The 24,904-nt window shown below is 38.2% G+C and overlaps 1 protein-coding gene across 10 annotated transcripts in view; it reads left to right on the top strand.

Moving 5' to 3' along the window:
• The window catches only part of LOC101601253 (integrin subunit beta 3 binding protein), a 108,873-nt gene that overhangs the window by 63,400 nt on the left and 20,569 nt on the right, over positions 1-24,904 (top strand). For 2 of the 10 annotated variants that reach the window (XM_045151155.1, XM_045151156.1), the window contains exons 8-9: positions 6,333-6,479; positions 15,923-15,970. The exons of 2 other annotated variants lie outside the window; for them this stretch is intronic. In XM_045151155.1, coding sequence (XP_045007090.1) covers positions 6,333-6,479; positions 15,923-15,969 — 194 coding nt within the window. In that variant the 3' untranslated portion in view covers position 15,970. Of the gene's footprint in view, positions 1-6,332; positions 6,480-15,034; positions 15,132-15,922; positions 15,971-21,082; positions 21,767-24,904 lie in introns of those variants that run through there. 6 more of the 10 variants (XM_045151158.1, XM_045151159.1, XR_006637279.1 and 3 more) reach the window with 5 other exon arrangements.

Genomic DNA, 24,904 nt, shown 5'->3' with positions numbered 1-24,904 from the left:
AAATTTTTAAAAACATTTTTTATTTGAGAGTTAGAGTGAAAGAGGCAGGTAGAAAGGAGAATGGCATGCCAGAGTCTCCAGCTGCTGTAAACGAACTCCAGATGCATGTGCCACCTTGTTCATCTAGCTTATGTGGGTCCTGAAGATTCAAACCAGGGTCTGTTGGCTTTGCAGGCAAGTGCCTTAACTGCTAAGCCATCTCTCCAGCCCTATACTTTACACCACTTTTTTCCAGCTCAGGCTGACCTGGAATCCACTGTGTAGTCTCAGGGTGGCCTCAAACTCACAGCAATCCTCCTACCTCTGCCTCCCAAGTACTAGATTAAAGGCGTGTGCCATCATGTCTGGCTCTGGGTTGTTTTTTTTTTTCTTTTGGGTTGGTTGTTTTTTTTTTTAACTTTTATTTTTTTATTGACAACTTCCATAATTGTAAACAATATCCCATGGTAATTCCCTCCCTCACCCCACTTTCCCCTTTGAAACTCCACTCTCAATCATATCCCTTCACCCTCTCAATCAATCTCTCTTATTTTGATGTCATCACCTTTTCCTCCTATTATGATGGTCTTGTGTAGGTAGTTTCAGGCACTGTGAGGTCATGAATATTCACACCATTTTGTGTCTGGAGGAGCATGTTGTAATGAGTCCTACCCTTCCTTTGGCTCTTACATTCTTTCTGCCACCTCTTCCACAATGGACCTCTGAGCCTTGGAAGGTGTGACGGAGATATTGCAGTGCTCAGCACTCCTCTGTCACTTCTCAGTACCATGGTCCCTTCTGAGTCATGCCAAGGTCACTGCCATCTGACCAAAAGTGAGAGTAGCGTTAATATATGGGTATGAACATTAATAGTAGTGCTTATTGGGTAGTTTGGTGAGCATAGTATATACATTTAGTCAGACGCCAGCAGATGCAGATGTTACACCCCTAGGGCTCATGACTGCCCCTGTTGTAGGTTTTCAGTATCAGAAATGTATTCCCTTCGGTGGAGCGGGCCTCCAGTCCAGTTAGAGGGCAGTTGGTTTTCCCCATAATAGATGTGCCACTATTGCACACATTGGCTCATTTGGCCTGGCTTGCTAAATTTAAGGCTTGCAATGTCCACTGTTGAGTATCTTTACTGGTGATTTCTCTCTTCCATTGAACTGCATGCAGCGTATCTTTTTCCAGCTTTCTGTCAGCTGGTCTACATGGAAGTGGTTTTCAGCTCAGCTCTAGCAGGGTTTCTCATGACATTGCAACCCAAGCATGTGGAAACTTTAGCAATAGGGTCTTACCATCTATTCTTGGTGGAAAACCAAAGGCCTCAGCAATGGCCTGTGATGTTTTGGGAGTATCAGGGACCTCCCTGAGCAACAACTCACTGGAAGGCATCCCATCTCTGGCACTGAAAATTTTCTAGTAACAATCTATAGCTTTTGAGTGTTCCATTGTCCAAAAAAGTAGCTTTCCATATGACTTATTTATATCCTCTTAGATTTTGATTAGCCCTCCCTCCACCTTTCCTTTACTCAATCTCTTCCCCTGACCTCACTTAGGCTTTTTCACCCCCATAAATTTGTTCTACTTACATATGTACAATAACATCCTATTAAATCCCCCCCTCCCTTTATATCTCCTTTGTAGCTTAGTAACTTACTCGCCTCTGCTACTGAGTTTTGTTTGTTTGTTTTGCTCAGGATTGTTTTGGCTATCCTCTTTTGTGCCCCCAAATAGATTTTAGATAGTTTTTTCTTTTCTATTTCCATGAAGATGGTATTAGAATTTTGATGGAGATTGTGTTATATCTTTAGATTGCTTTTGGCAAGCTGAACATTTTTATAAGATCTATGCTTCCAATCCATGAGCACTGGAGGTCTTTCCATCTTCTATTTTTTTTTTTTTTTTTTAGTTTCTCTCTTAAATTTTTTTATTATGGAAGTTTTTTTTTTACTTTTTTTTTTGGTTAGGTGTATTAGTTACTTTATTGTTACCGTGAGCCTGACAGAAGCAGCATAAAGTTGGAAAGTCTACAACTTAAAGAATTCAGCTTACAGATCCAAAGAGATACATTCCATTATCACAGAAAGACATGGCAACAGAAGTGACACAGTCATGTTGTGAGGAAGCAGAGGATGAACAGGAAGTGGGGCTGCACTATAAAACCCCAGTGTCCTCCCTCAGTGACCCACGTCCTCTAACAAAGCTCCACCTCCTAAATGTTCCAGAACCTTCCCAAATAGTCCCAACTGGGTACCAAGTGTTCAAACACTTGAGCCTATGAGGAGCCTTTTACACTCAAACTACTGCAGTTAGTTTTGTTTCAAGGTTTTTTGGGGGGTTATTTTTTTGGTGAATGTGTGACAGTTGTGAATAGGCTTGTTACCTTAAATTCTTCCTCTGTGTATTTACTATTGGCATATAATATAGGAAGTCTCCTGACTTGTGTGTTGATTTTATATTTTACTAGTTTACTGAAAGTTTTTATCAGCTCTAAGAATTTTCTGGTGAGTCACTTATGTATAGAATTATCATCTGCAAATAAAGATGACTTAAATTCTTCATTTTCCATGTGTATTACTTTTATTTCATTCTTATTGCTCAAAGACTTAGTACTGTATTGAATAAGAGTGGAGAAGATGGACACCCTTTTCTTGTTTCTGATTTTTATGAAAATGCTGTGAGATTTTCCTCCATGTACTATAATGTTGCCTATAAGTTTCTCAAGTATATCCTTTATGTTCAGATATTTCTTATGTCTCTTCTTGCTTCAGGGTTTGTTTTTGGAGGGGAGGGGTTTCAAGGTTGTCTCTGACCTGAAACTCACTCTGTAATCCCAAGTTGGCCTCAGATTTATAGTGATCTTCCTATCTTGGCCTCCCGAGTTCTGGGATTAAAGGTGTGTGCCACCACAACTCTGCTTCAGGGCTTTTATCATGAAAGGATATTTGATTTTGGCAAAAGCTTTTTCTGCATGTATTGAAATGATCATGTGATTTCTTTACCATTTATGAGATGTGTTACATTGATAAATTTGTCATGTTGAACCATCCATGCATGTCTGGAATGAAGTCAGCTTGATTATGGGGAGTAGTCTTCTATATGTGTTTTTGATTATGATTTGCAAGTATTTCATTGAGAATTTTTGTAGCTGTGTTCAAGAGGGAGGTTGACCTGTCATTCTCTTTTTTGTTGTGTCTTGTTTTTTGTTTCAGAGTAATACTGAGTTCATAAAAATGTTTTATAGTATTCCTTCCTGATCTGTTTTCTGGAATAGTTTAGAAGCATTGCTCTTAATTTTTTTAAACATCTAGTTGAATTTGTTAGTGAGTCTATTTGGACCTGAACTTTCTTATTTGGGAGAGTTTCATTACTACTTCAGTCTGCTTGCTTGCTATAGATTTATTTAAAATGCTTATCATTTTATTTAGTTTTGGCATGTCATATGCATCTAGAAATTATTTTTCTTTTCCAATTTAGTGGAATATATATATATTTTAAGACATGTCCTAATGATTTTCTGAATTTCATTGGTATCTGTTATATCTCTCTGTTCATTTCTAATTTTACTAATTTGAGTCTTCTTTCTCTTTTAGTTAGCTTGGCTATTGCTTTTCCAATCTTGTTTATCTTTTCAAAGAAACAACTCTTGCTCTGTTGATTCCTTGTATTGTATTTGTTTCTGTTTCATTAATTTCTACCTTTAATTATTTCTTTCCATTAGATTTAGAGGGTTTTGTTGTTGTTGTTGTTGTTTTCCCAAGACCCTAATGTACATTGTCAAGTTTTTTATTTGAGCTCTTTAATTTTTTTAATGTAGGTACTTGTAGCTAGAAAGTTTCCCCTTAGGAATGCTTTCATTTTATCTCATAGATTTTTGTATGTTGTGGGGATTTTTGCTCCTTTAAAAATTTTTTATTTTATTTTGTTTATTTATTAGACAGAGAGAAAGAGGGAGGAAATAAGGAGGATAGGCAAACCAGGGCCTCTAGCCACTGCAAATGAACTCCAGATGCATGTGCCCCTTGTGCATCTGGCTTACATGGGTGCTGGGGAATTGAACCTGGATCCTTAGGCTTTACAGGCAAGCACCTTAACCACTCAGCCCTGTTGTGTTTTTATTTTACTTTATTCAAGGATTTTTTATTTACTTCTTGATTTCTTCACTGATCCACATATCATTCAGTAGAGTGTTATTTAATCTCCATAATTTTGTGTGTTTTGTAGTTTCTAGTTTTTTCCCTGGTTTTTGGATAGAATAGCAGAAATTGTTTAAATTTTCCTATATTTGTTAAGACTTGCATTGTATTTTATTATATGATGTATTTTAGTCGAAGTTCTATGGGCTTCTGAGAAAAATATGTATTGTGAAGTGTTTGGATGGAATGATCTGTACATGTATGTACACGTGTTGGGTCCATTTGATCTACGATGTTGTTAACTCAAATATTTCTCTTTAATATTGTAGAGATATTCAATCTGTTGGTGAAAATGGAGTACTGATACCATTTGCTTTTTCTGTTTTGAGGTTAATCTGTCTCCAAATGTAGTAATATTTGTTTTATGAAATTAGATGCAGGTGTATCTATAATTATATGTTTATAATTGTAATGTCTTCTTGACATATCATTCCCTAAATCAGTATGCAGTAACTGCCTTTATCTCTTCTGAGTTTGGCTTGAACTCTAGTTTTTTGTATTAGAATAGTGACACCTACTTATTATCTTGTTCCATTTGCTTAAAATGCTTCCCAGAAAAATGTTTCCAGTGGATCTTGTTTTTTATCCAATCTATTAGTCCTCTTATTTGTTGGGGAATTAAGACCATTAATACTTGGAGTTATTATCTAAAAGTATGTATTAATTCTTGCCACTTATTTTGTAGTGCTGCTGTTTTGATTTTCTCTTTGCAAAAACTATTTTTTTTAAATTGGAATGCTTTCCTATAGCCACATAGCTATGTTTATCTTTCTCTTCAGTCTGAAGGATTTCCTCAGATATCTTCTCTAGAGCTGGCTTAGTGGTTATGAATTGCTTTTAGCCTGTTTCTGTTGTGGAAAGTGTTTCTTTCTCTTATTGCAATGGATAGTTACCCTGAGCATAGCAGTCTAAATTGGCAGCTGGTGTCTTTCAGAACTTGACAAGCCCTCTTGACTTTAACATTTATGTTGGGAAATCTGTCATTCTAAAAGGTCTGCTTCTTACATTGCCTCTTTTGCAGATTTTAGTATATTTTTTTTTGTTCTGCATATTTAGTGTTTAAACTATAATTTAATGTAGGAAGCTCTGTTCTGATCTTGTCTGCTTATGTTCTATATGCCTCTTTAATCTGGGTGTGCATCTCCTTTCCTAAATTAGGGAAATAATTTTATTTAAAATGTTTATGTGAAACTGCCTCAAAAAAATCAATAAATTTAATTTTTAAAAAATATTTTATTTTTATTTATTTATTTGAGAGAGAGAAAGAGGTAGAGAGAGAGAATATGGGCATGAGAGGGCCTCTAGCCAACAAACTCCAGATGCATACTCCACCTTGTGCATCTGGCTTACATGGGTCCTGGGGAACTGAAACTGGGTCCTTTGGCTTTGCAGGCAAGCATATTAACTGCTAAGCCATCCCTCCAGACTAAATTTAATAATAAAAAAATTCCTAAAATGTTTACTATGCTTCTAACATTAAATGTTACACTCATGACTCATAGAGCTGGTCTTGTCATAGTGCCCCATAGATCTATTATGTTATGTTCTTACTTTACAACCAATTTACATTAGTCATTGTCTGAATACTCAGTTTATCTACCTTATCTTCAAGCCCGATCCACCACCTGATACATTCTACTTTCAGTAATTTTCATGGAGCAACAGCAATATTTGTCTTACTGAACTTTTTCATTTCTAGTCTGCTGGGTTTTTTAATTTTTTGCTTATTTTTTATTTATTTGAGAGTGACAGACAAAGAGGCAGAGAGAGAGTGAGTGAGAGAGAGAATGGGTGCACCAGGGCCTCCAGCCTCTGCAAATGAACTCCAGATGCACGTGCCCCCTTGTGCATCTGGTAAACATGGGTCCTGGGGAACTGAGCCTCAAACCCGGGTCCTTAGGCTTCACAGGCAAGTGCATAACTGCTAAGCCATCTCTCCAGCCCCTGTTGTAGTTTTAATGTAAAGTGTCCCCATAGCATCATGGATTTTGAATGTCTGGTTCCTAGCTAGTGCTAGTTTGGGAGATAGAGCCTTGATTTATGTCAATGGGGGTTGAACTTGAGGTTTATTAAAAGCCCAGTTGCAAACCCAATACTTAAATGACTTCTACCCAGAGATATGAGCCAGCTCACTCTCTTGCTGCTTTCTGGTAGCTGCTGTAGCAAGATATAATGGCCAGCCTCTGCTCTGCCATACTTTCTCCATGATGGCAAATATTCCACTCAAGACTGTAAGCCAAAGTAAACCTTTTCCTCCCATCCGCTGCTTCTGCCTGGGTATTTTGTCCCAGCAACAAGAAGGTAACTACAACACACACTTTCAGTTTAGTTTATTTTTTCTGTGCTTACCTCTAATGCATTCCATTTTCATACCTTGTATTGATTTCCTTATTTCATTCAGTTATTTGTGTTCTTTTGCCTTCAGTCTTTGTTTTCTTTGAAGATACTTATACTCATTCTTTTCAGTTCTTTGGGATTTCATTTAATTCATACTCATTTGAGGTCATTATTGTTTGACTAGTAATTTTCTTTACTAGAATGTGGTCAAGCCCACCAGACTTAGTGACTTAATCCTCAGTAGTTCCATGGAGGTAAAATACTGTCTACAAAAGCAATCACTATCAAAGTAAAGGTCCACTATGAAAATAATAGTCAAATGAAAAGCAGTAGCCCATAAAATACTCACCATTTTAGGAAGTAAAGGTACACTTCTAGTACTTTGCACAGTAAAATATTAGTTACTATCAAAATGAGTGGAAAGATTAAAAAGGAGACTAAGAGTAGTTTAGATTAATATATAATTGATAGTGAAAAAAATAGAGGCAGGTAAAGTAAAAAGGGAAGAATAGGGACAAGGGGAGGGGAGATGAAGCAGTTTTGGTTATGGTAAAATGACAAAAGAGAGTTAAAGAAACAAAAGTACCCACTCTCAGGAGGCTGAGACATGGAAGCCTGTTACTCTACTTGCCAAACTAAGCCAGCCTATCAAGATAAATAAGTTTATCAAAATGAAAATGAAAAAGGAAATAGAGATAAAAGGAGAAATCCCAATACTTGGGCAGCAGAGGTAGAAGGAAGAAAGAAAAAGGGGCAGAGAGAGAGTGAGTGAATGAACACCAGATCAGTCTGTGAGTGTGGGTCTAGTCTGAGTGGTGTTAAGAGTATTCTGGGTCAGGCTTCAGTGCATTGGGAGGGCTCCCAACTGGCTGGCCAGACCAGAGGCGGCCAACAGTCCACAAGACAGGCCTAGCCACTCCTTCTCCTGGACCTTTGCAGCTCAGCTGCTTGGAATTAGCATATTATTCTTTGGTACTAGTCCAGGGAGGGAGGGATGGCTGGACAGAGATGAGCACCCCCACCCCCCAGCCCCTCAGGCTCTCTGAGCCAACAGCCTTCACTGCCTGAAACCCACTCCTCCATAGCCCCTGTCAGCTTGGCCTTTTAGGGCCTGGCCTGCCTAGCTGACCTCCTCTGTCTCCATGTATATGCCCCCATGTTTCTCTGGGTTAAGCTCTGAATCCAGTGTCTTCAGTTTGAGGGCAGAGATGGATACCACAGCTGATTGCAGTAAGACCAGTAATTTCTAATCTGATTGGTTTTGGGCCTAGCCGAGGCCAGTTGATAGTCCTTATCTCCCAACCCAAAGCCCTCAGATACCCAGAACCTATAAGCTGCACTTTGTACTTACCTGAGGAGTACTGAGGACATCCTAATTTGACACTAAATATAATAAACAAAGGTCCATGGGTCCCTCACCTACCTGGTCCCTTAGAGACTCACAGCCAGGTCTTCCACCAAGATAGACTGTACTGGTGGTATTTAGTACACTGCCAGGAACATGAATGTGCATGCCTTCTCAACCCTGCCATCACTTCTAACCTAGCCACGGCCAGTTCCTGAGTGCAGTCCTGGCCCACCTGACCATGTCTACCCTGCCGGATCTCAAAGATGTTCCCCTCCTAGCTTGCCTCAATTTCCCAGAGATACATCCCTAGACAGGAGCATTCCACGTATGTCCTCCCAATACATCAGTACTGTGTACAGCCAGGAAGCCCCACTTTCTATCTTGATACAAGCTATCAAGTTTGGGAGTTAGCACCTGCACTCTCTCTCTACCCAGCCAAAGGTATGCAGTAGTTTCCTGCTCCTGTGTTCCCTGCCCCAGTTTTGATGAACCACCAACCTTGGATGGATCCTAAGAAGTAGAAAGCAACTGAAATGAGATCCAAACTACAGAGGAAGGATATCACAGAGATTTCATCTAGGTCCTGCACTGCCTTCTATCCAAATAATGTCAACTCTTGAAAACCTCTGCTGGAGTGGCTATTCTGCCTTAGACTGCCTAGTCACATCTTCCTTCCTTCCTTGCTCCCTTCCTTCCTTCCTTCTTTCTTCCTCCCCCCCTCCCTCCCTCCCTCCCTCCCTTCCTCCCTCCCTCCCTTCCTTCCTTCCTTCTTCTCTCCCTTTCTCCCTCCCTCCCTCCCTTCTTTCCTTCCTTTCATCTTAGAGAGAGCAAGAGAGAAAGAATTGGCATCCCAGAGCCTCAGTTACTGAAATTGAACTTCAGATGCTTGTGCCACCTAGTGGGCATGTGTGACCATGCACTTGCCTCACCTTTGTGCATCTGGCTTATGTAGGATGTGGAGAGTCAAACATGGGTCACAGGCCAGCATCTTAACCACTAAGCCATCTCACCAGCCCACAACATTTTTCTTTAAGGAATTATTTCCTGTTTTCCAGTTCTAGGCAGAGATAAAGTAGAAATGACTCTAGTTAAAAAGGGGGTGTATAGCACACAGCTTCAGGTCACTGAGATGAACTTCCAGAGCAGGCACAGTTATGGAGGGATTTATTGAAGATAAAGGGGAAGTTCCACAATGGCAGGAGACTCTGGCCTGCTTTCACAGGTCCAAGCAGAGAGAGGGGGGGGGGAGGGAGGGAGGGAGGTAAGGAGGGAGAGAGAGAAAGAGAGAGAGAGAGAGTGTGAGAGAGAAGAGCCCCAGGTCAACACCAGCACCAAAAATAAGCACACTTTAGAGACATCAGACCAAAACTGAGGCATTTTGTATATGTTTACACTGGAATTCCAAATCCACCTCCACACCTTAGGGCTGGACCCTACAATCTGCTCAGTGACACCTCCTCCAACCAGGTGTCTGTAGATCTAAATTATAAACTTTAATAACATCTTGAATATATTGGGGGCCATCCATTTAAACTACCACAAGGTGGGACTTCTCAGTGAAAACTTGGTGATCCTTTGTGTCCTGCAGACAGGTGCTCTGGAACCTTAGGCTAATGTGGAGACATCTAGGTTGCTGGTTGTAGGGCCAGATGACTCATCATAGGGAGCAGTCACTAAGGGACAGCCAGGACTGCCTGGCCCAAAGCAGAGCCCTTCACAATGCAAGTCTTCATCACCTTTTCCAACCATTTCTGCACCCCAGTTTAGAACCTGGGTCTAAGCCTAATCTTAGAGTCATTTCTTTTCCTGGAAACCACATGACAACAGTGTGATACAAATGTCTGAGTAATAATCAATTCCCATCTGCCACAATTCTGGGGGTTATGTTGCCTCTCTCCATAACCCACTCTTGTTGAACGCTTACTAAAAATAGAAGTTACAATAAAACAATTTCGAGTCTGAGCTTCCCTCCAGTCCTCTCCAGGTTCTCCAAATCCACTGAGGGTACCATTCTTCTCCTCGCACTCAGATAGACCATGCCATTAAGATTATAAGTTTCTACCTTGTAATATGGGTTTATTAGCTCAGCTGCAAGCCCAGTACTTACACTTCTACCCAGATAAGTAAGTTAGCTCAGACGTGCTGCTTTCTGCCATTTGCTGTGGCAAGATGTGATGCTCAGCTTCTGCCATCCTTTCCCTGCCATGATGACACTCTTGAAACTGTAAGATAAAATAAACCCTAAACCCTTTCCGTCCATATGCTGCTGTGGGCCCAGCAATGAGAAGGTAATTATAATAGAAAGTTGGGGGCTAGAGATATTGCTTAGTGGTTAAGGTGCTTGCCTGCAAAGCCAAAGGACCCTGGTTCAATTCTCCAATACCCATGTAAGCCAGATGCACAAGGTGGCACATGCGTCTGGAGTTCTGTTGCAGTGGCTGACAGCCCTGGTGTGCTCATTCTTTCTCTCTCTATCTCTCCCTCTTTCTCTCTCAAATAATAAGTACAAATAATATATTGAAAATCGGTACCAAGAAGTGGGGTAATTGCTATGATGATCTTGACTGTTAGCTTTTGGTCTTTTGTAACTGGTTTGTGGGAGGAATATAAAAGGATTTGGAACTTTGGACTAAAGACTTGCAGTGCCGTAAGCAGACTTTAATGAGCCATCTGTTAAGAATTTGGAAGACCTAAACAGGGAAGGAACTATGAGGCTACAAGTCTTCATCACTTCATCCTTTTTCAGACAGGAAAAAGGACTTTGTCAAGACTGGGCTAAAGGAAGTTTGTATGATGTTCTGACTGCATTCTGCCCAAAGTTGAATTTAAAAGCAATGGACTGCTATATGTGGCAGAGGAAATGTGAGCAGGTTTGAATCCCAGGCATAGAGACTGCTTCAGTTTTAGAGATTTCCACCATTAAGTATTGGCCAGCTTCTCTGCACTGGGCCTGTGGGAAGAATGATGGCACCATTCCTGCTCCTCAAAGTTTGGCTTTATCTCCCTGGATTAACAAATTTGCCTGTTATTGGTTTTGAAATACGACACATGCAGGAAATATAACCACAGCCACAGACAGTAGAGCAGTAATGTTGTAGTCCCTGCATGAAGACCCTGTAAAGATGAACTGTGGGTTGCAGATGACACCCAAGTATTTTGGAAATGCCAGTACTATGAGATGGCTGCCAAGTAAAGGTGCTCACTCTGACTCTGTAGATCTGCCAGAAAGTAATCATCCAAATCTGGTGGAGTTTGGAGCTTAGAGAGTTCATTGCAAGTCCCAGATGCCAAACATGGGGCTCAAGGATTTAATGTTTGCCCTACTGCTTTAATTTATACATATATATATATATAAAATCTTGCATTGGTTCAGTCTTTCCTGCTTATGTCAGCTTTTTGCAGTAGGAATGTTTACTTTGCGCCATTATGTGTTAGAAGCATTTAACTTGTTTTGATTTTTCAAGTTCAGAGTTAAGAGTCTGTCTTGAGTCTCAAAAAAAGACTCTGGAATGGTGTTGAAAACTTTGGGACTTTTAAAGTTGGACTAAATGGAATTTTTAAAAAGATTATTTTATTTTATTTATTAGAGAGTTACAGAGAAAGAGGAGGAGGAGGAGGGGGAGAGAGAGAGAGAGAGAGAGAGAGAGAGAGAGAGAGAGAGAGAGAGAGAGAGAGAGAGAGAAAGAGAAAGAAAGAGAGAGAATATGGGCACACCAGGGCCTCCAGCCACTGCAAACGAAATCCAGATGCATGCACCACCTTGTGCATCTGGCTTACATGGGTCCTGGGGAATCGAGCCTAGAACCAGGGTCCTTAGGCTTCACAGGCAAGTGCTTAACCACTAAGCCCTCTCTCCAGCCCCTAAATAGATTCTGGAGCATGAGATGGTTGTGATTTTATGAGGGCCAGGGATGGAATGTGGTAGTTTACTGTGAAATGTCCCCTTATGTGTTTGTGATAAAGCCTCTTACTCAGTCTCCAGCTGGTGGCAATATGGAAGGTTTTGAGCCTTGCTAAAGAAAGTTTCACTTGGGTTGGGCCTTGGACTATTATAAGCCATCCCCCTCCCTTGCCAGAACTCAGGTACTTTTGCTGCTACCTCCAAGCTAATGTGACAAGATGTGATGTTTTGCTGTGTCATCCCATAATTAAACTTCCTTCTGAGACTAAGCCATAATAAACCCTTTCTTTCCATATGCTGTTTTTGGTTGGATGTTTTCTCTCAGCAAGAAGGTAATTGTAACAATATCTCTAAAGTTCCTGTAGAAGGGAAGACAAGCAGGCTTCCTGAGCCTGTCTTTTGTACTAGAACCCTAAGAATTTAACATAAATGGTAGTTTTCTAGGGAAAAGTTTGGGGTCTTTCCTCTCCTGCTTTAGCACTGTATATATTGATTAAAATGTATGTATTTTAATTTCCTAACTGGACAAGATTCAGAATATTATGATGTGAAATTAAAATTTTAATGGTTGGTGACAACAGAAATGTTACAATTGTCTTTAATTGTAATTATTCCAGGAAAAATGTAACATTTCTGTTGTCACCAACCATTAAAATTAGTCTTTCAGCTTATTTTTTCCTCTTGGTGCTAGTTCCCTTTACTGGTTTCACATGCAGTCATAGCTGTGGGAAGAAGGAGACAATCATCAAGCAGCACTTGCTGTTTTCAGTGAATACACATCTACTGCACATTCTTACTTCTAGCTCCATGTAACTTCCAGGAGCTTTAAAACACCCACATGAACATCTTACCATTTTCAGGATGAATCAGAGAATGCCTTGTTAGTATGTGAATCACAGAGGCTCTCCTCTGCTAAGACAAATTTCTTAAACAAATGAAGGCTTCAAGCCTAACTTCACTTTCCTTAATAATCTTGGTTTTATGACTGTTATGAAAATAATGAAGGATTCTGCTCTATTATATTTGGATGTGAGTTTTCATAATTTTTTTAAATTTGTTATGCTGAAGAGTAAAAACAAGACTATTCAGTGGTTAAACAGATGGAATGTCACACTCTCATCACATGGTAAGGCATGACATTTATTTACTTTACATAATGAACCTCTGCTAAAAACAATTTGATATAGATATCCTCAGTCAATAGATGGCATTCTGTATCACTTGGTATTTTTGAAATATTAAAAAATGCCACCATTGTTTGTCTATGACTAGGACTTCCAGTAAACAAAATATTTTTGAAAAGAATGTAAGCAAATTGTCTAGCAGTTGCCAAGATATGAAATCCAGACACTTAGCTTCAGTTTAAAACATACTTTCCGTTTTGAGAATAATTGTGTAGGTTGCATATTTTACATGGAATATCTGAACTTTATAGTGTTCAAAAAAGCTCATTGTTTCAGCTACTTGTAATAGAAAGTATTTCAGAATTTCTAGCTCTGGTATGTTTAAGAAAGCATTAGTTATAAAGTTTTCTTTAGTTAACTCACTATATTCTTACATTGTAAAATTCAACTTGGCTATAGGATTCTACAGTTATCAAATGATCAGTGTACTAGTCACATTTAAAACCTTTTTGTTCTAAGACTATAAAGTAGTTTGATAATACCTTTTCATTCTTACTACCACGGAAGTATTTTTTAAACATAAAATTATGTCATTCTTTCCCCAACTCAGTCTTGAAAGAGGATTCATCATGTCTGCTAAATAGTTTTACTTCGAGAAGACTAATGCATTTTGTTTTTTCAATTATATCTTAAATATTAAAAAGTATCTTCCAAGCAGATAGTTTAATTTTAAAAGTACTGATGCTTGAAGTTTAAACATGTGAGCTTGAAAACTTTCCCCTAAAATTCCCCTTTAAACTTTAATATTCTGAGCATATTATATTAATTAAATTATACAATGGGATATAAAAATATAGCTGTTAATTTTGGTAGCACACATAGTCTCTAGTGCATAATCGTCCTCAACCTCTGTCATGCTCAGCTTTCCTGGTGCTGTCTGTGGATCCCACCTTTGCCCATGGTGGCATTGATGGTTCTGTTTCACACTGGTCATATCTGTTTCAGAGAATACATTTTAACTGCTGGAAATGCTTACTTGAGATTTATCCAGGGTTTAAGGAAAACCAAATGGGTTTATTACTTTTCAGAGCCATCTTAATAATTTTCTAATGTGATTTAAATTTTTTACACCTTACTAGAATCATGATAATTTTTCTTTTGGAGAAAATCCAAAAAAAAAAAATTAAAACCATACATTTGGGCTCACTTAATAGCAATTATGTGTTTAAGAGGTGTAAATAACATGCTAGCAGACAGTACAAATACCCAGGTACTCTCTATGTGCTGATGACAACAAAATTGAAAAGAAAGACTGTAATAATTCTGACTGGTTTTCTCTGCAGAAGATATTGATTATTTGTGTGTGGTGAGAGATTTGGAAAATTCAATTAAAGGAGTTGTGCAAAGGTTTCATAAATTTTCCTTCTCCAGCGTGTACACAGACATTGTTGCGTATTAAATCAATGCAGCACTTCACAATATATTTTCTTTGAAACATAAAAATAAATAACATTTAAACAGTTCTGCTTACTACAGAAACAAATTTTATTTTCTGTGAAGCATTTAGTCATTGCTATCACTGACTCATACACATTTGCCAGCTGTAACAAATTTTATAGACATTTTCCCCAGCGACATAGCTCACATACTATGAATTTTTAAATGAACAAATGGTGAAGAAGGGATGTCAGCAATATAAAAATTGATCAGTTAAAAGATAAAAGCATAAGTAAAGAGATTTGTATGGTAGTCTTAATAGGTTTTATTAAATAAAAATACTATAAAAAGACAGTAATGAGTAGACTGAAGACTAACTGTTCTTGAGGTAGAGAAAAATCATTCTGGCACATTTATAGAAATTGGGTTTCTGTCACCTGACAGGTGAGCATTTTTCCCATTTTAATGCTTAGTCAGAAAAGTCCCCCCGCCCAAAACTAGATACATTTTATCTAAGTGCTGTGCACATTTTAAACAGATATATAATTAAGCAGATATTTATATTATTCTATAGTTAATTATGTTAGATGAGTTTTCCTCCATCTGAGACCTCAGGAGAGGAGAGGATATTTTTATCCACACTGAGTTTCAGTCCTCTGGGATCTTTCATTGCAGACTTTGAACTTCTGTGCTTCTCTCCCTTTGCTAGATTGCTGTCTTCCTTCTCTGCCTGGAAAATTCTTGCTTATCTGACTATAAGCTCACTGTCACATGTCCTATCCTCTGTGAAGACTCCCTTTTCCTAGGTAAAGAAAGCACAGTTGCTTCATCGTTAAGCTTCCACTACATGCATGAACATCTATAAACACCTGGTGGTGTCATTCATGTCATTCTCTGATTATAGGGCTCTTTCTGGACAATTCTCTGTATGGTAGCCTAGTTCAGAAGCCTGGGGTATGACTCAGTGGTAAAGCACCAGCCTCAAACCTGGCTGAAGTCCTTTAAGGCAATGATATGAATTGATAGTCTAAGAACTTTTAAAAGAATTAACTAGACATTTTCAAATATTTATAAATTGCTGTCTTTACACATCTCATTAATTTAATGTTAAGAGAATGCCCATTGTGAAATATGTGTTATTCCAGCCTTGTGGGTACAATGACATATAAACAGACATTGCCCTGTCCTTGGGGGTACAGAATCCAGCATAAATGGCAATTCATCATAATAAAACATAAAGAGTATCATAATAATGGTATTACATATTAGTATACTCTTAATGTATACTATACTTGTATACTATAATGTATAATGTATACTATATAATTAATATATACTATAATATATAATATGGTAAATAAAATGATATAATGGATAAGCATAGATTGTGGTAAATTTCTTGGCTATTATAATACATTTTTAAAATGGACATTCTCATAAAGAATAAAGGCAAGCTATAGTATACTAAAATAAAAACTTATGGCCCAACACTATCACTTAAAATGAAACATTAGGTTATTTTAGTTATGTTTTGCTTCAATATTTGTTTTATATCCTTTACTGTGAAATTATTCTGAAAAATTTCTTTTTCATACAGAACATCATCTTGACAGCTATGAATTCCTTAAAGCCATTTTAAACTGAGGTACTGTTTTACTTTTTAAATTCAGTTTAACTATATTGAAATTCACTGTTTTGTACAGGTAGAAACTTTTTTGCTTACATTATGAGGTTTATTATGATCTTATATAAGAAAATAGGTATATGGGATTGGGGAGATGGCTAAGTGGTTTTTAAAGTCACTGGCTTGCATAGCCTGCTTGCCCAGGTTCAATTCCTGATTACCCACGTAAAACCAGATGCACAGTGATGCATGCATCTGGCCTTTGTTTGTACCAGCTGGAGGCCCTGTGTCCATCTTTCTCGCTCCCTTTCTCTCTCAAAATATTTTTTTTATATCAAGAAAATAGACATATGAACTTTAAACTTTGTTGAAATTATACTTAGTATTTTCTTGTGAAGAGCAGTCTAACATGATCTATGAGATTAAGACCTGCTAAAAAAGCAGACTGGGCCAGGTGTGGTGGTAGTACATGTCTTTAATCATAGCATTAGGGAGACTGAGATAGAAGGCCAGCTTGGGCTACAGAGTGAGTTCCTATCCAGCTGGGGCTAGAGTAAGACTCTACCTCAAAAAGTCAACAAAAGATAAATAAAATAAAGACTTCAGGCTGGAGAGATTGCTTAGTGGTTAAAGGCACTTGCTTGCAAAGCCTACCGGCCTGGGTTTAATTTCCCAGTGTCCATGTAAAGTCAAATACACACTGTGGCTTATGCATCTAGAGTTTGTTCGTAGTGCCAAGAGGCCCTGGCATGCACAATTCATGTATTTTCTCTCTATCCCTCTGTTCACAAAGAAATAAAAATTTAGTAAGTTTATAAAAGTACATAGTCAAAGTCAAAGAGGTCAGATATTGAACTGAGTGTAAGTAGAGCTCTTAATTAAGCACTTTGTGAAGATAGCTAAATGGAAATACTAACATAATATGTACTACATATAACTAATGTAATATACTATAGTCTCTAAAAGATTCATCTGAATAAGGCATTACATATCTTTTAAATTTGGAAATATGCTAACCTATCAAGTAAATAATAATTAACATGATTAAACATTAGTTATTGCTTTCCTTCAAAAAACTTCTATTTTTCAACAAGACAAGTAAAGGCAATATGTGTTTAAGAGCTAATTGTAACATATAATCTAAGTCAGGATGTTGTCAATATGTGTACCTGTAACTTAGGGATCATATTAGGAGCTGGTATGATCCCAGACTTTGTGGAATCACTAAGCTGGGACTGTCTGCTGTCTCTTAGAAAAAAAAATAAAGAAAAATGAGAATTATATTCTATTTAGAGAATTCATAGCATTCTAGAAATGTCTGAAGTGATTAATTTTAGCCTAACTAGCTGTTTTCAAACTATTTGCAGAACTTTTTTTTACAAAAAAATAATTGCCATTAGCTGGGTATGGTAGCACACACCTTTAATCCCAGCGCTTGGGAAGCAGAGGTAGGAGGTTCACTGTGAGTTCGAGGCTACTCTGAGACTACATAGTGAATTCCTGGTCAGCGTGGGTTAGAGTAAGACCCTTCCTTGAAAAAAACAAAAAGCAAACAAAAAACTGCCACTTTCATTCATTAAGATGGTCATCCTGTTGTGTACAAAAATAATTTGTAACAGGTTTTGGACATGTTTTCTGTGCCAGGAACTGCTCTTTATTTAATCTTCACAACAATGTAGGAAGTAGGTACAGTTATGACCTGTATTGACAAGTGAGATGACTGAGGCACTAAGAGGCTAAGAATCTTGTCCCCGAACCATCAGTAGGGGTATCCAACATCTTGAGGAGTCTGGTGCCAAAGTCTTGACTACTGCACAGGGTTACTTATGAACAACATCACCAACTAGTCAAGGATGTTATATGCTATTAGGCACATATAACATATATATTTACTCAACATAGAGTTAAACATATTATATAATTTCTGGCTCACAGAAATCCACAGAAACCAGTTAGGTGTTGTTCAGAGTCCATGTCCACAATCACTGAGTAAAGCAACATGCACACCCAGTGTGTGATAGTCGCATTGTGCATTCTGGAAGCTGAGTACTGAGAGACACTTTGTGTTCATGAATCCTAGTGAAGAGCATCATGCTTCAGGGATGGTCTCATAACTCTGGCTTGAGCAGTAAGGATGAGAAACCAGGAAATGTTGCTTTCAGTGAGAAGTAAAGAATGGCTTCAGCCTTGAAGCACTTCCCTGGGTTCTGATTTTCACTTATGTTTTCTTCATCTTGTAAACACCCTTGACTTTAGTTTTCATCTTAGTGAAACAAGATTTCCAAACCTGTATGTGGTCTCTCTTGCTGATCAGTAAAGCCACAGTCCTAGCTGCCATGTAGCACACCCTGATGTACTTATTCTGTCATTTAGCCTTCACAGCTGCCCTCCTCCTACTCTCCTAGGATGTATAGAGCTCACTCCGGGTTAGACACTCAAAGCATACTCAGAAATGCTGTGACCTAGCAGCAGTTCAGATATGGGAACAAAGACTTCTCAGCTATATTTATCAGTACAAGCTCAATCTTTTATCCACTCTAGAGTTTTGGCCACTGTAAAGATTTTGACTCTAATAAGGATCAAATTATCAGCTGTATTAGTGAAGGAACTGATAGCCTCCAGCAGGACAAGTCTCTGGTCAGGATAATTAATATGGATTGTGCCTTCAATAGAAGTAGAACCCCTGCTGAATTCAAACCTTACATTCTGTATGTTTTGAACCTGGGAAAGCTCTATCTCTTGGTCTGTGAAGACTTAACACAGACCTGCCTTCTTTTCATGACTGTAGTCAGCATGAGAAAAAGTAGTAGTTCCCTAGCACATGACTTACTGGACTGGAATTGCAGTGATAAGGATAGTATGTATGGAAAAGAATGTGCAAATAATGACCTCCAGTGATGAGGTAATCTGTTAAAGTTTTAGGATTTTAAAACCAGTCCTGATCCAGTGTGGAAGAGCACTTGAGAGACTGAAACAGAGACTGTCAAGTTCAAGGCTTGTAGCAAGATGATATCTCAAAAAATAAATAATCAGTTCAAGTAATTTCATTCTGCTTGTCTCTGATTGGGACTATAGTAATGTAAAGTGCATAGCTTCTATGTACTTTACCAAGTAGCTGAAATTTGAAAATGGGTTTTTTGCCTGTTTGAGACAGGATCTTACTATATAGTCCACACTGACCTACTCTTCCTCCCTCCGCCTCCTAAAGTGCTGGGGTGACATGCATACAAACAGGATAGTTGTGATGGGTTATGTAAACATGGTAGGCAGAAAGAACAAAGTGGGGAAAAAAAAAAAAAAGTAAGATGAAGGGAAGGTGGAATCAAGCCACCACTGATACTAGGCTACTGTGTTCTAGGCAGAGAATCTCAATTAACACAGGATTATGTTTTAAAAAAAAAATATAGTTATAGGGCTGGAGGGATGGCTTAGCAGTTAAAGCGTCTGTCTGTTAAACCAAAGGACCCAAGTTTGATTCCTCAGGACCCATGCTAGCCAGATGCACAAGGGGGTGCATGCATCTGGAGTTAGTTTGCAGTGGCAGGAGGCCCTGGTGCTGCCATTCTTGCTCTTTCTTTGTTAAATAAAAATTAAAAAAGAAAATATAGTTGTTATGAAGGATAAATGCTCCTACTCCCTATTGTGCTGACATAAACCTCATTCATCAAATATTTCTTTCTGATGGGTCCTGGCTTGAACTTAGAATCTTTCTCAACATACTTCTCCCTGAAGCCATGATCAAATGATGAAAACTTTGTAGCAAGGTTGTTTTTTTTTTTTAATCTTTTTTACATTTATTAAGAGGGAGAGAGAAAGAGAGAGAACAGGCATTCCAGGTCTTTAGCCATTGCAAATGAACTCCAGACACATGTCCCAGCCAGCTTGTGTATCTGGCTTTATATGAGTACTGGGGAATCGAACCTAGGTCCTTTGGCTTTGCTGACAAGCACCTTAACTGTTAAGCCATCTCTCCAGCCCCTAAAGTCTTACTTGGATTAGATGCTCAACACCAACTCTAGTACCTATTTAGTTATGTGGTCTTAAGCAAGGTACTAGTTTCCTTAAGGCTTCATTATAAAATGGGACTAGTGGTACTGTCTGGTGAACATAACAGTTAGCATAACTTAGTCTTGTCCCTAGTAGCTTTCTAGTGCAAGTCAGCTTTCCTCCCTTGATAGTGTCAAAAGTTCTGACAACCGTATTCATATTCTACACAGATATTAAAGTACTTAAACCTTCCCTGAGACTACAGACCAGACTGAAATGAAGAGATGACCAAAGTAGATTACCAAGTTTATAACCCGTCCTCTAAGAAAAGGAGTAGAATATCTTAGGGGTTTTTTTCTTCAAATAGAACATAAAGAGCCTGTTTGCTTCTTTCTGTACTACTGCTGCTTTCTTCCTGCTAATGTACACAAGAAAAGAGCCAGAGAGCCACATGTCCAGTGGGATGTATTGATCAGTTGCCAAATAAGACAAGATCCTTCACCACCACTAGGAGTCCCCAGAGAGACACACTGAATAGGAATCTATCACAGTGAATAGTTTGGATTGGTCTTTTTGTTTTTCAGTTTTCTTTTTCACCCACCTGCCTTCTCTCCCTCTCTTCCTCCCTCCCTCCCTTTCTTCCTTCCCTTTTTGGCAGCTGTTGGAGGAAATATGTGCAGGAAGCCTCTTAAGGCATGTAGACAAAGGAATGTAAATTTGGTATTTTCTGGAGTATCAAAATTCTTTCAAAGTATCTGTGTCTTCACCTAAGAGGAAAATTACAGTCAGAATACTTGGTAAAATTATTTGTGAAGGTGAATTTTGCTCAGAAGAATAAGAATAAGCAAATAAGAGGTTAACTAGTGCTAACTAAACTAGGTACCAAATTACATGGCAAAGTGGCATTTAAATAATTTTTTTTTTTTTCAAGGTAGAGTCTCATTCTAGCTCAGGCTGACCTGGAATTAACTATGTAGTCTCAGGGTGGCCTCAAACTCACAGTGATCCTCCTACCTCTGCCTCCCGAGTGTTGGGATTAAAGGCGTGCGCCACCAAGCCCGGCTTGCATTTAAATAATTTAAGTGATGTATATTAGTTTGTAAACTAACTTGTGATGATGTAATAATCATCTTTTATGTCCCACAGACACTTAGAAGAAATGCATTATGAACACAATGTCTGCATCTGCCTGCTCATATTTAAAGGAACAGAAGCACTGCGTGAAATTCATCTGCCCAGTAAATACCAGCTCATACCACCAGGCAGGTGCAAGTCTAGATAAAATTTCTTGCAGCTAATTTAAACTTTCTACACATACGAGTAGATAATCTCAATGTAAATACTGTATTTCTTCTTGACCCTTCAATGTAAGCTAGGACATAGGAGAAAGTTGTAAAGTTTCATACCTTCTTAGAAAATATTGGAATACATTTTTAGTACAGACATTTAACTATGAAGGATGTTTTGCACTGAATTTAGACTACAGTAAATTTAAAGAAAAGACCTTTATTCTGGGCAGCATGTGATCCCTTTCAATCATTCTAAAGCATCAGCTTGAACTTCTACTAATCATTGTGTTGGTGCCACTGAGTACCTGTGTTGTCAGATAAATAGGGGAATAGGGATCCCAAGTATGTCATATCTTGATAACATGGTTTTAAAGACCCATAATTGGCCATTCCAACAGAGAACAAAATTCTTTTCCTGGGTATGCTCCCTCAATTTGGGGAAAAAAAAATTGTGTAAAATATCATTTAATTCAGTATATTATGAAAATAAATATCCTGTACAAAAATCTGAAATTAAGGTTGAAGAAGCTGGGTGTGATGGTGCATGCTTTTAATCACAGTACTTGGGAGGCAGAGGTAGGAGGATCACCATGAGTTCGAGGCCACCCTGAGACTACAGAGTCAATTCCAGGTAAGCCTGGACTACAGAGAGACCCTACCTTGAAAACCTTAAAAAAAATTAAGGTTGTAAAGAACTCATTTTCCATTTGAAACATTTCAGGTTCATATTTTAAAATGAAAAACAATTGAATGGCATAGGAACAAAACAATAATCCAGTCAGTCACCTACTCAACCTAATTGCCTTCTATGATGGCTTTTCTTGGTGCTATTTCAATTTGCTACTAAATATCCAAACTACTTTGTGATAGTCCTTCCAATTGAATGTTATCAACCCTAGGATAAGAGCCAAAGCATCTTATAAAGTAGCCTACATTTGTTAGAGAGCAAAGGGTTAAGTAGATTGGTCCCATATGTAATCCAAGCTGTGTAGGTATGTGCTTAATGCTATTAAGCCGGTTATTGTGTGTTTGACCTCTTGATGTACTAAGCTTTTGCCTTTCAAAACAGCTGGGTCTGCTAAGAGTCATTTCCCAGTTGTCTTCATTGTAGATTAGATGGCTCTCGCTTTATCACCCTTGGAGGCCACATGAAGGACAAAACAGAAAGATCTACACACAAAACTAATGTTTATATGGGGGGAGAAAATGGAGGGATATGCTTGGCCCTGATCTTCCAATGAACATAACAGAAGAGTGACCAATTGAAACTTGAAACCATTATTTAGTTAAAATCTATCCATCTCTTGCTTTCTACCCACTGAACAGAAAGGCTCTTCTGGCTGCCCTGACTTTTGTAAATGTTTGCTCACTTATTTGTGGTTTATCATTTGGACAGAATGCTACATTGGGGATTTTTCTCCCCTCCCTAAGGCCTCAGAGGAAAATGACTTCCGTATGCTTCATATATGTTGCATGAACACACACCCTTTCTTCATTGCTTTAAGAAGCAAGCCCAAGTTTATTAGCAATGAAAAAAAGTATATTCCTCAGACTACCTCTTCCCTCTATGTGCACTGGGAAATAAAAGAAGGGTTCATTTTTGACAGATAAGAAAATGAGAAGTCTATCTTTAATATCTTTGTATAACCTAAATATCTATTAAAATGTCTCTAGAATCCACAAATTAGCTGAGAGGAATTCTCTGCAATTTCCCACTTTTTATGATCTTAATTCATTGCTGAATATTTTCAGTGTTTTGAAACTCAGATACTCCAAATTGGAAGTATATTCTATTTGTTGTTTTGATAGTTTTTGTTTTGTTTTGTTGAAAACAGGGTTTCATGTAGCCCAGGCTGGCAATGAACTCTCTACACAGCCTAGGTTGGCTTTAAAATTCTGGTCCCCCAGTCTCTAAGCTCCCCAGTACAGGATCACAAGTGGAACTCTCATGCCCAGCTCAAAGCTACTTGGTGTACATTACCCTAAGTCTCCCAAACAAATATCAGATTAAATCTGAAAATTTTTTCCGGTCAGAATTTACCTGAGACCCTGAATGTACATGATATACTACATTGCTTATGCAGTACTTTTTATTTCCAAATAATAAAGTTGCTCTACTTCAGTTTCCTCAATGTCAGAACTTCATCTCTAATTAAAATCAACCATCTATGTTAAATTCAAGTGTACCATTATTAGAAAAAAAAAAAAAAACTAATAAAGCTAACCCAGCCCAGCCAAGATGCTGTCACTTGGCCACAGTCATTACAGATGGTGACCATGGACAGTGATGTTTCTGCTGATTCAGCAGCAACTCAAGGCTGCTTTTTTGTGCTGGCCTGCCCACTAATCTATGCACATTTGCATTGAGAAAGTAGTGCCTCAATTTTTCTTTTGTCTATGCCCACTTTTATCAGAATGAAAAATATATACCTTCTTACAGAGCCTGTGGTTGTCCATGCCCAGAACAAAATTTCCTGTATGGACATGGTTTGGCTTACATTGTTTTAAAATGTACCACTTAATATGCTTTAATGACTACCTTATGAAAAATATGTTCATTAAAAATAGGGTGATGGGGGCTGGAGAGATGGCTTAGCAGTTAAGCGCTTGCCTGTGAAGCCTAAGGACCCCGGTTCGAGGCTCGGTTCCCCAGGTCCCACGTTAGCCAGATGCACAAGGGGGCGCTCGCGTCTGTAGTTCGTTTGCAGTGGCTGGAAGCCCTGGCACGCCCATTCTCTCTCTCCCTCTATCTGTCTTTCTCTCTGTGTCTGTCACTCTCAAATAAACAAATAAAAAATGAACAAAAAATATTTTAAAAAAATAGTTCTGAACCTTATAAAAAAAAAATAGGGTAATGGTAAAATAGACCATTTTATTTTTATTAGAGACTGAAGAAACATCTTTATATGAGAAACTACTAGATAAATATGACACGTAATTTTTACCAATTGAATACTATAGTAAAGACACACTTGGGTTGATAGGAAGTGATAACCACACGAATAGGATCAAGCTAATTTGAAGCATGGTTTAAATAAATGCTTATGCCAGCAGTAACCTTAAGCCAGATTGTAACAGAAAAGGAATATGAAATGCTTCGTATGACATAATTTAACTTAAACAGAAAGATTCTGGAAGTTTAGAACTAGTGATCATAAGAAACTAAAAAGACCTAAAGCCATTTAAATTCAAATTCAAGAAAAATCATTTTTTATCTTTTTGACAACCTCCATTCATATATACAACATACCATGATCATAATCTACTCTCATCACTTTCCTTTGTCCCCTTCCCCTATGGTCCTTTCTCTGAATCCCTTCTTCCCAGCTAATCCATGTTATATTTTAGTATCATTTTATCCTCTTTATTATGCAGGTCTTGTGTAAATACATACTATCAGCTACTAAGAGGTCATTAAGTGCCACATTTGTGTGTGGAAGACAGTATTGTATGCACTTCTCCCCTTCCTTTGGCTCTTATATTTTTTTCCTACCACCTTCCACAGTGGTCCCTGAGCTTTGGAGGGTGTGATAGAGTTATCACTCTTAATGCTGAACACTCCACTGTCACTTCTCACCATTTTGGCAAGTTGTCAATGTCATCTGTTTTGTGTGTGGGCATAAACATAAGTAGTTAGAGGGCAGTTTGGTGGGCATAATGTATCCATTTGGCCAAACAA

Source organism: Jaculus jaculus, chromosome 5, assembly GCF_020740685.1.
Source record: "Jaculus jaculus isolate mJacJac1 chromosome 5, mJacJac1.mat.Y.cur, whole genome shotgun sequence".
In the NCBI taxonomy this organism is placed as follows: Eukaryota; Metazoa; Chordata; class Mammalia; order Rodentia; family Dipodidae; genus Jaculus; species Jaculus jaculus.
The sequence above is the reverse complement of the archived record's forward strand: the minus strand, read 5'-3'. Positions and strand labels throughout refer to the sequence as shown.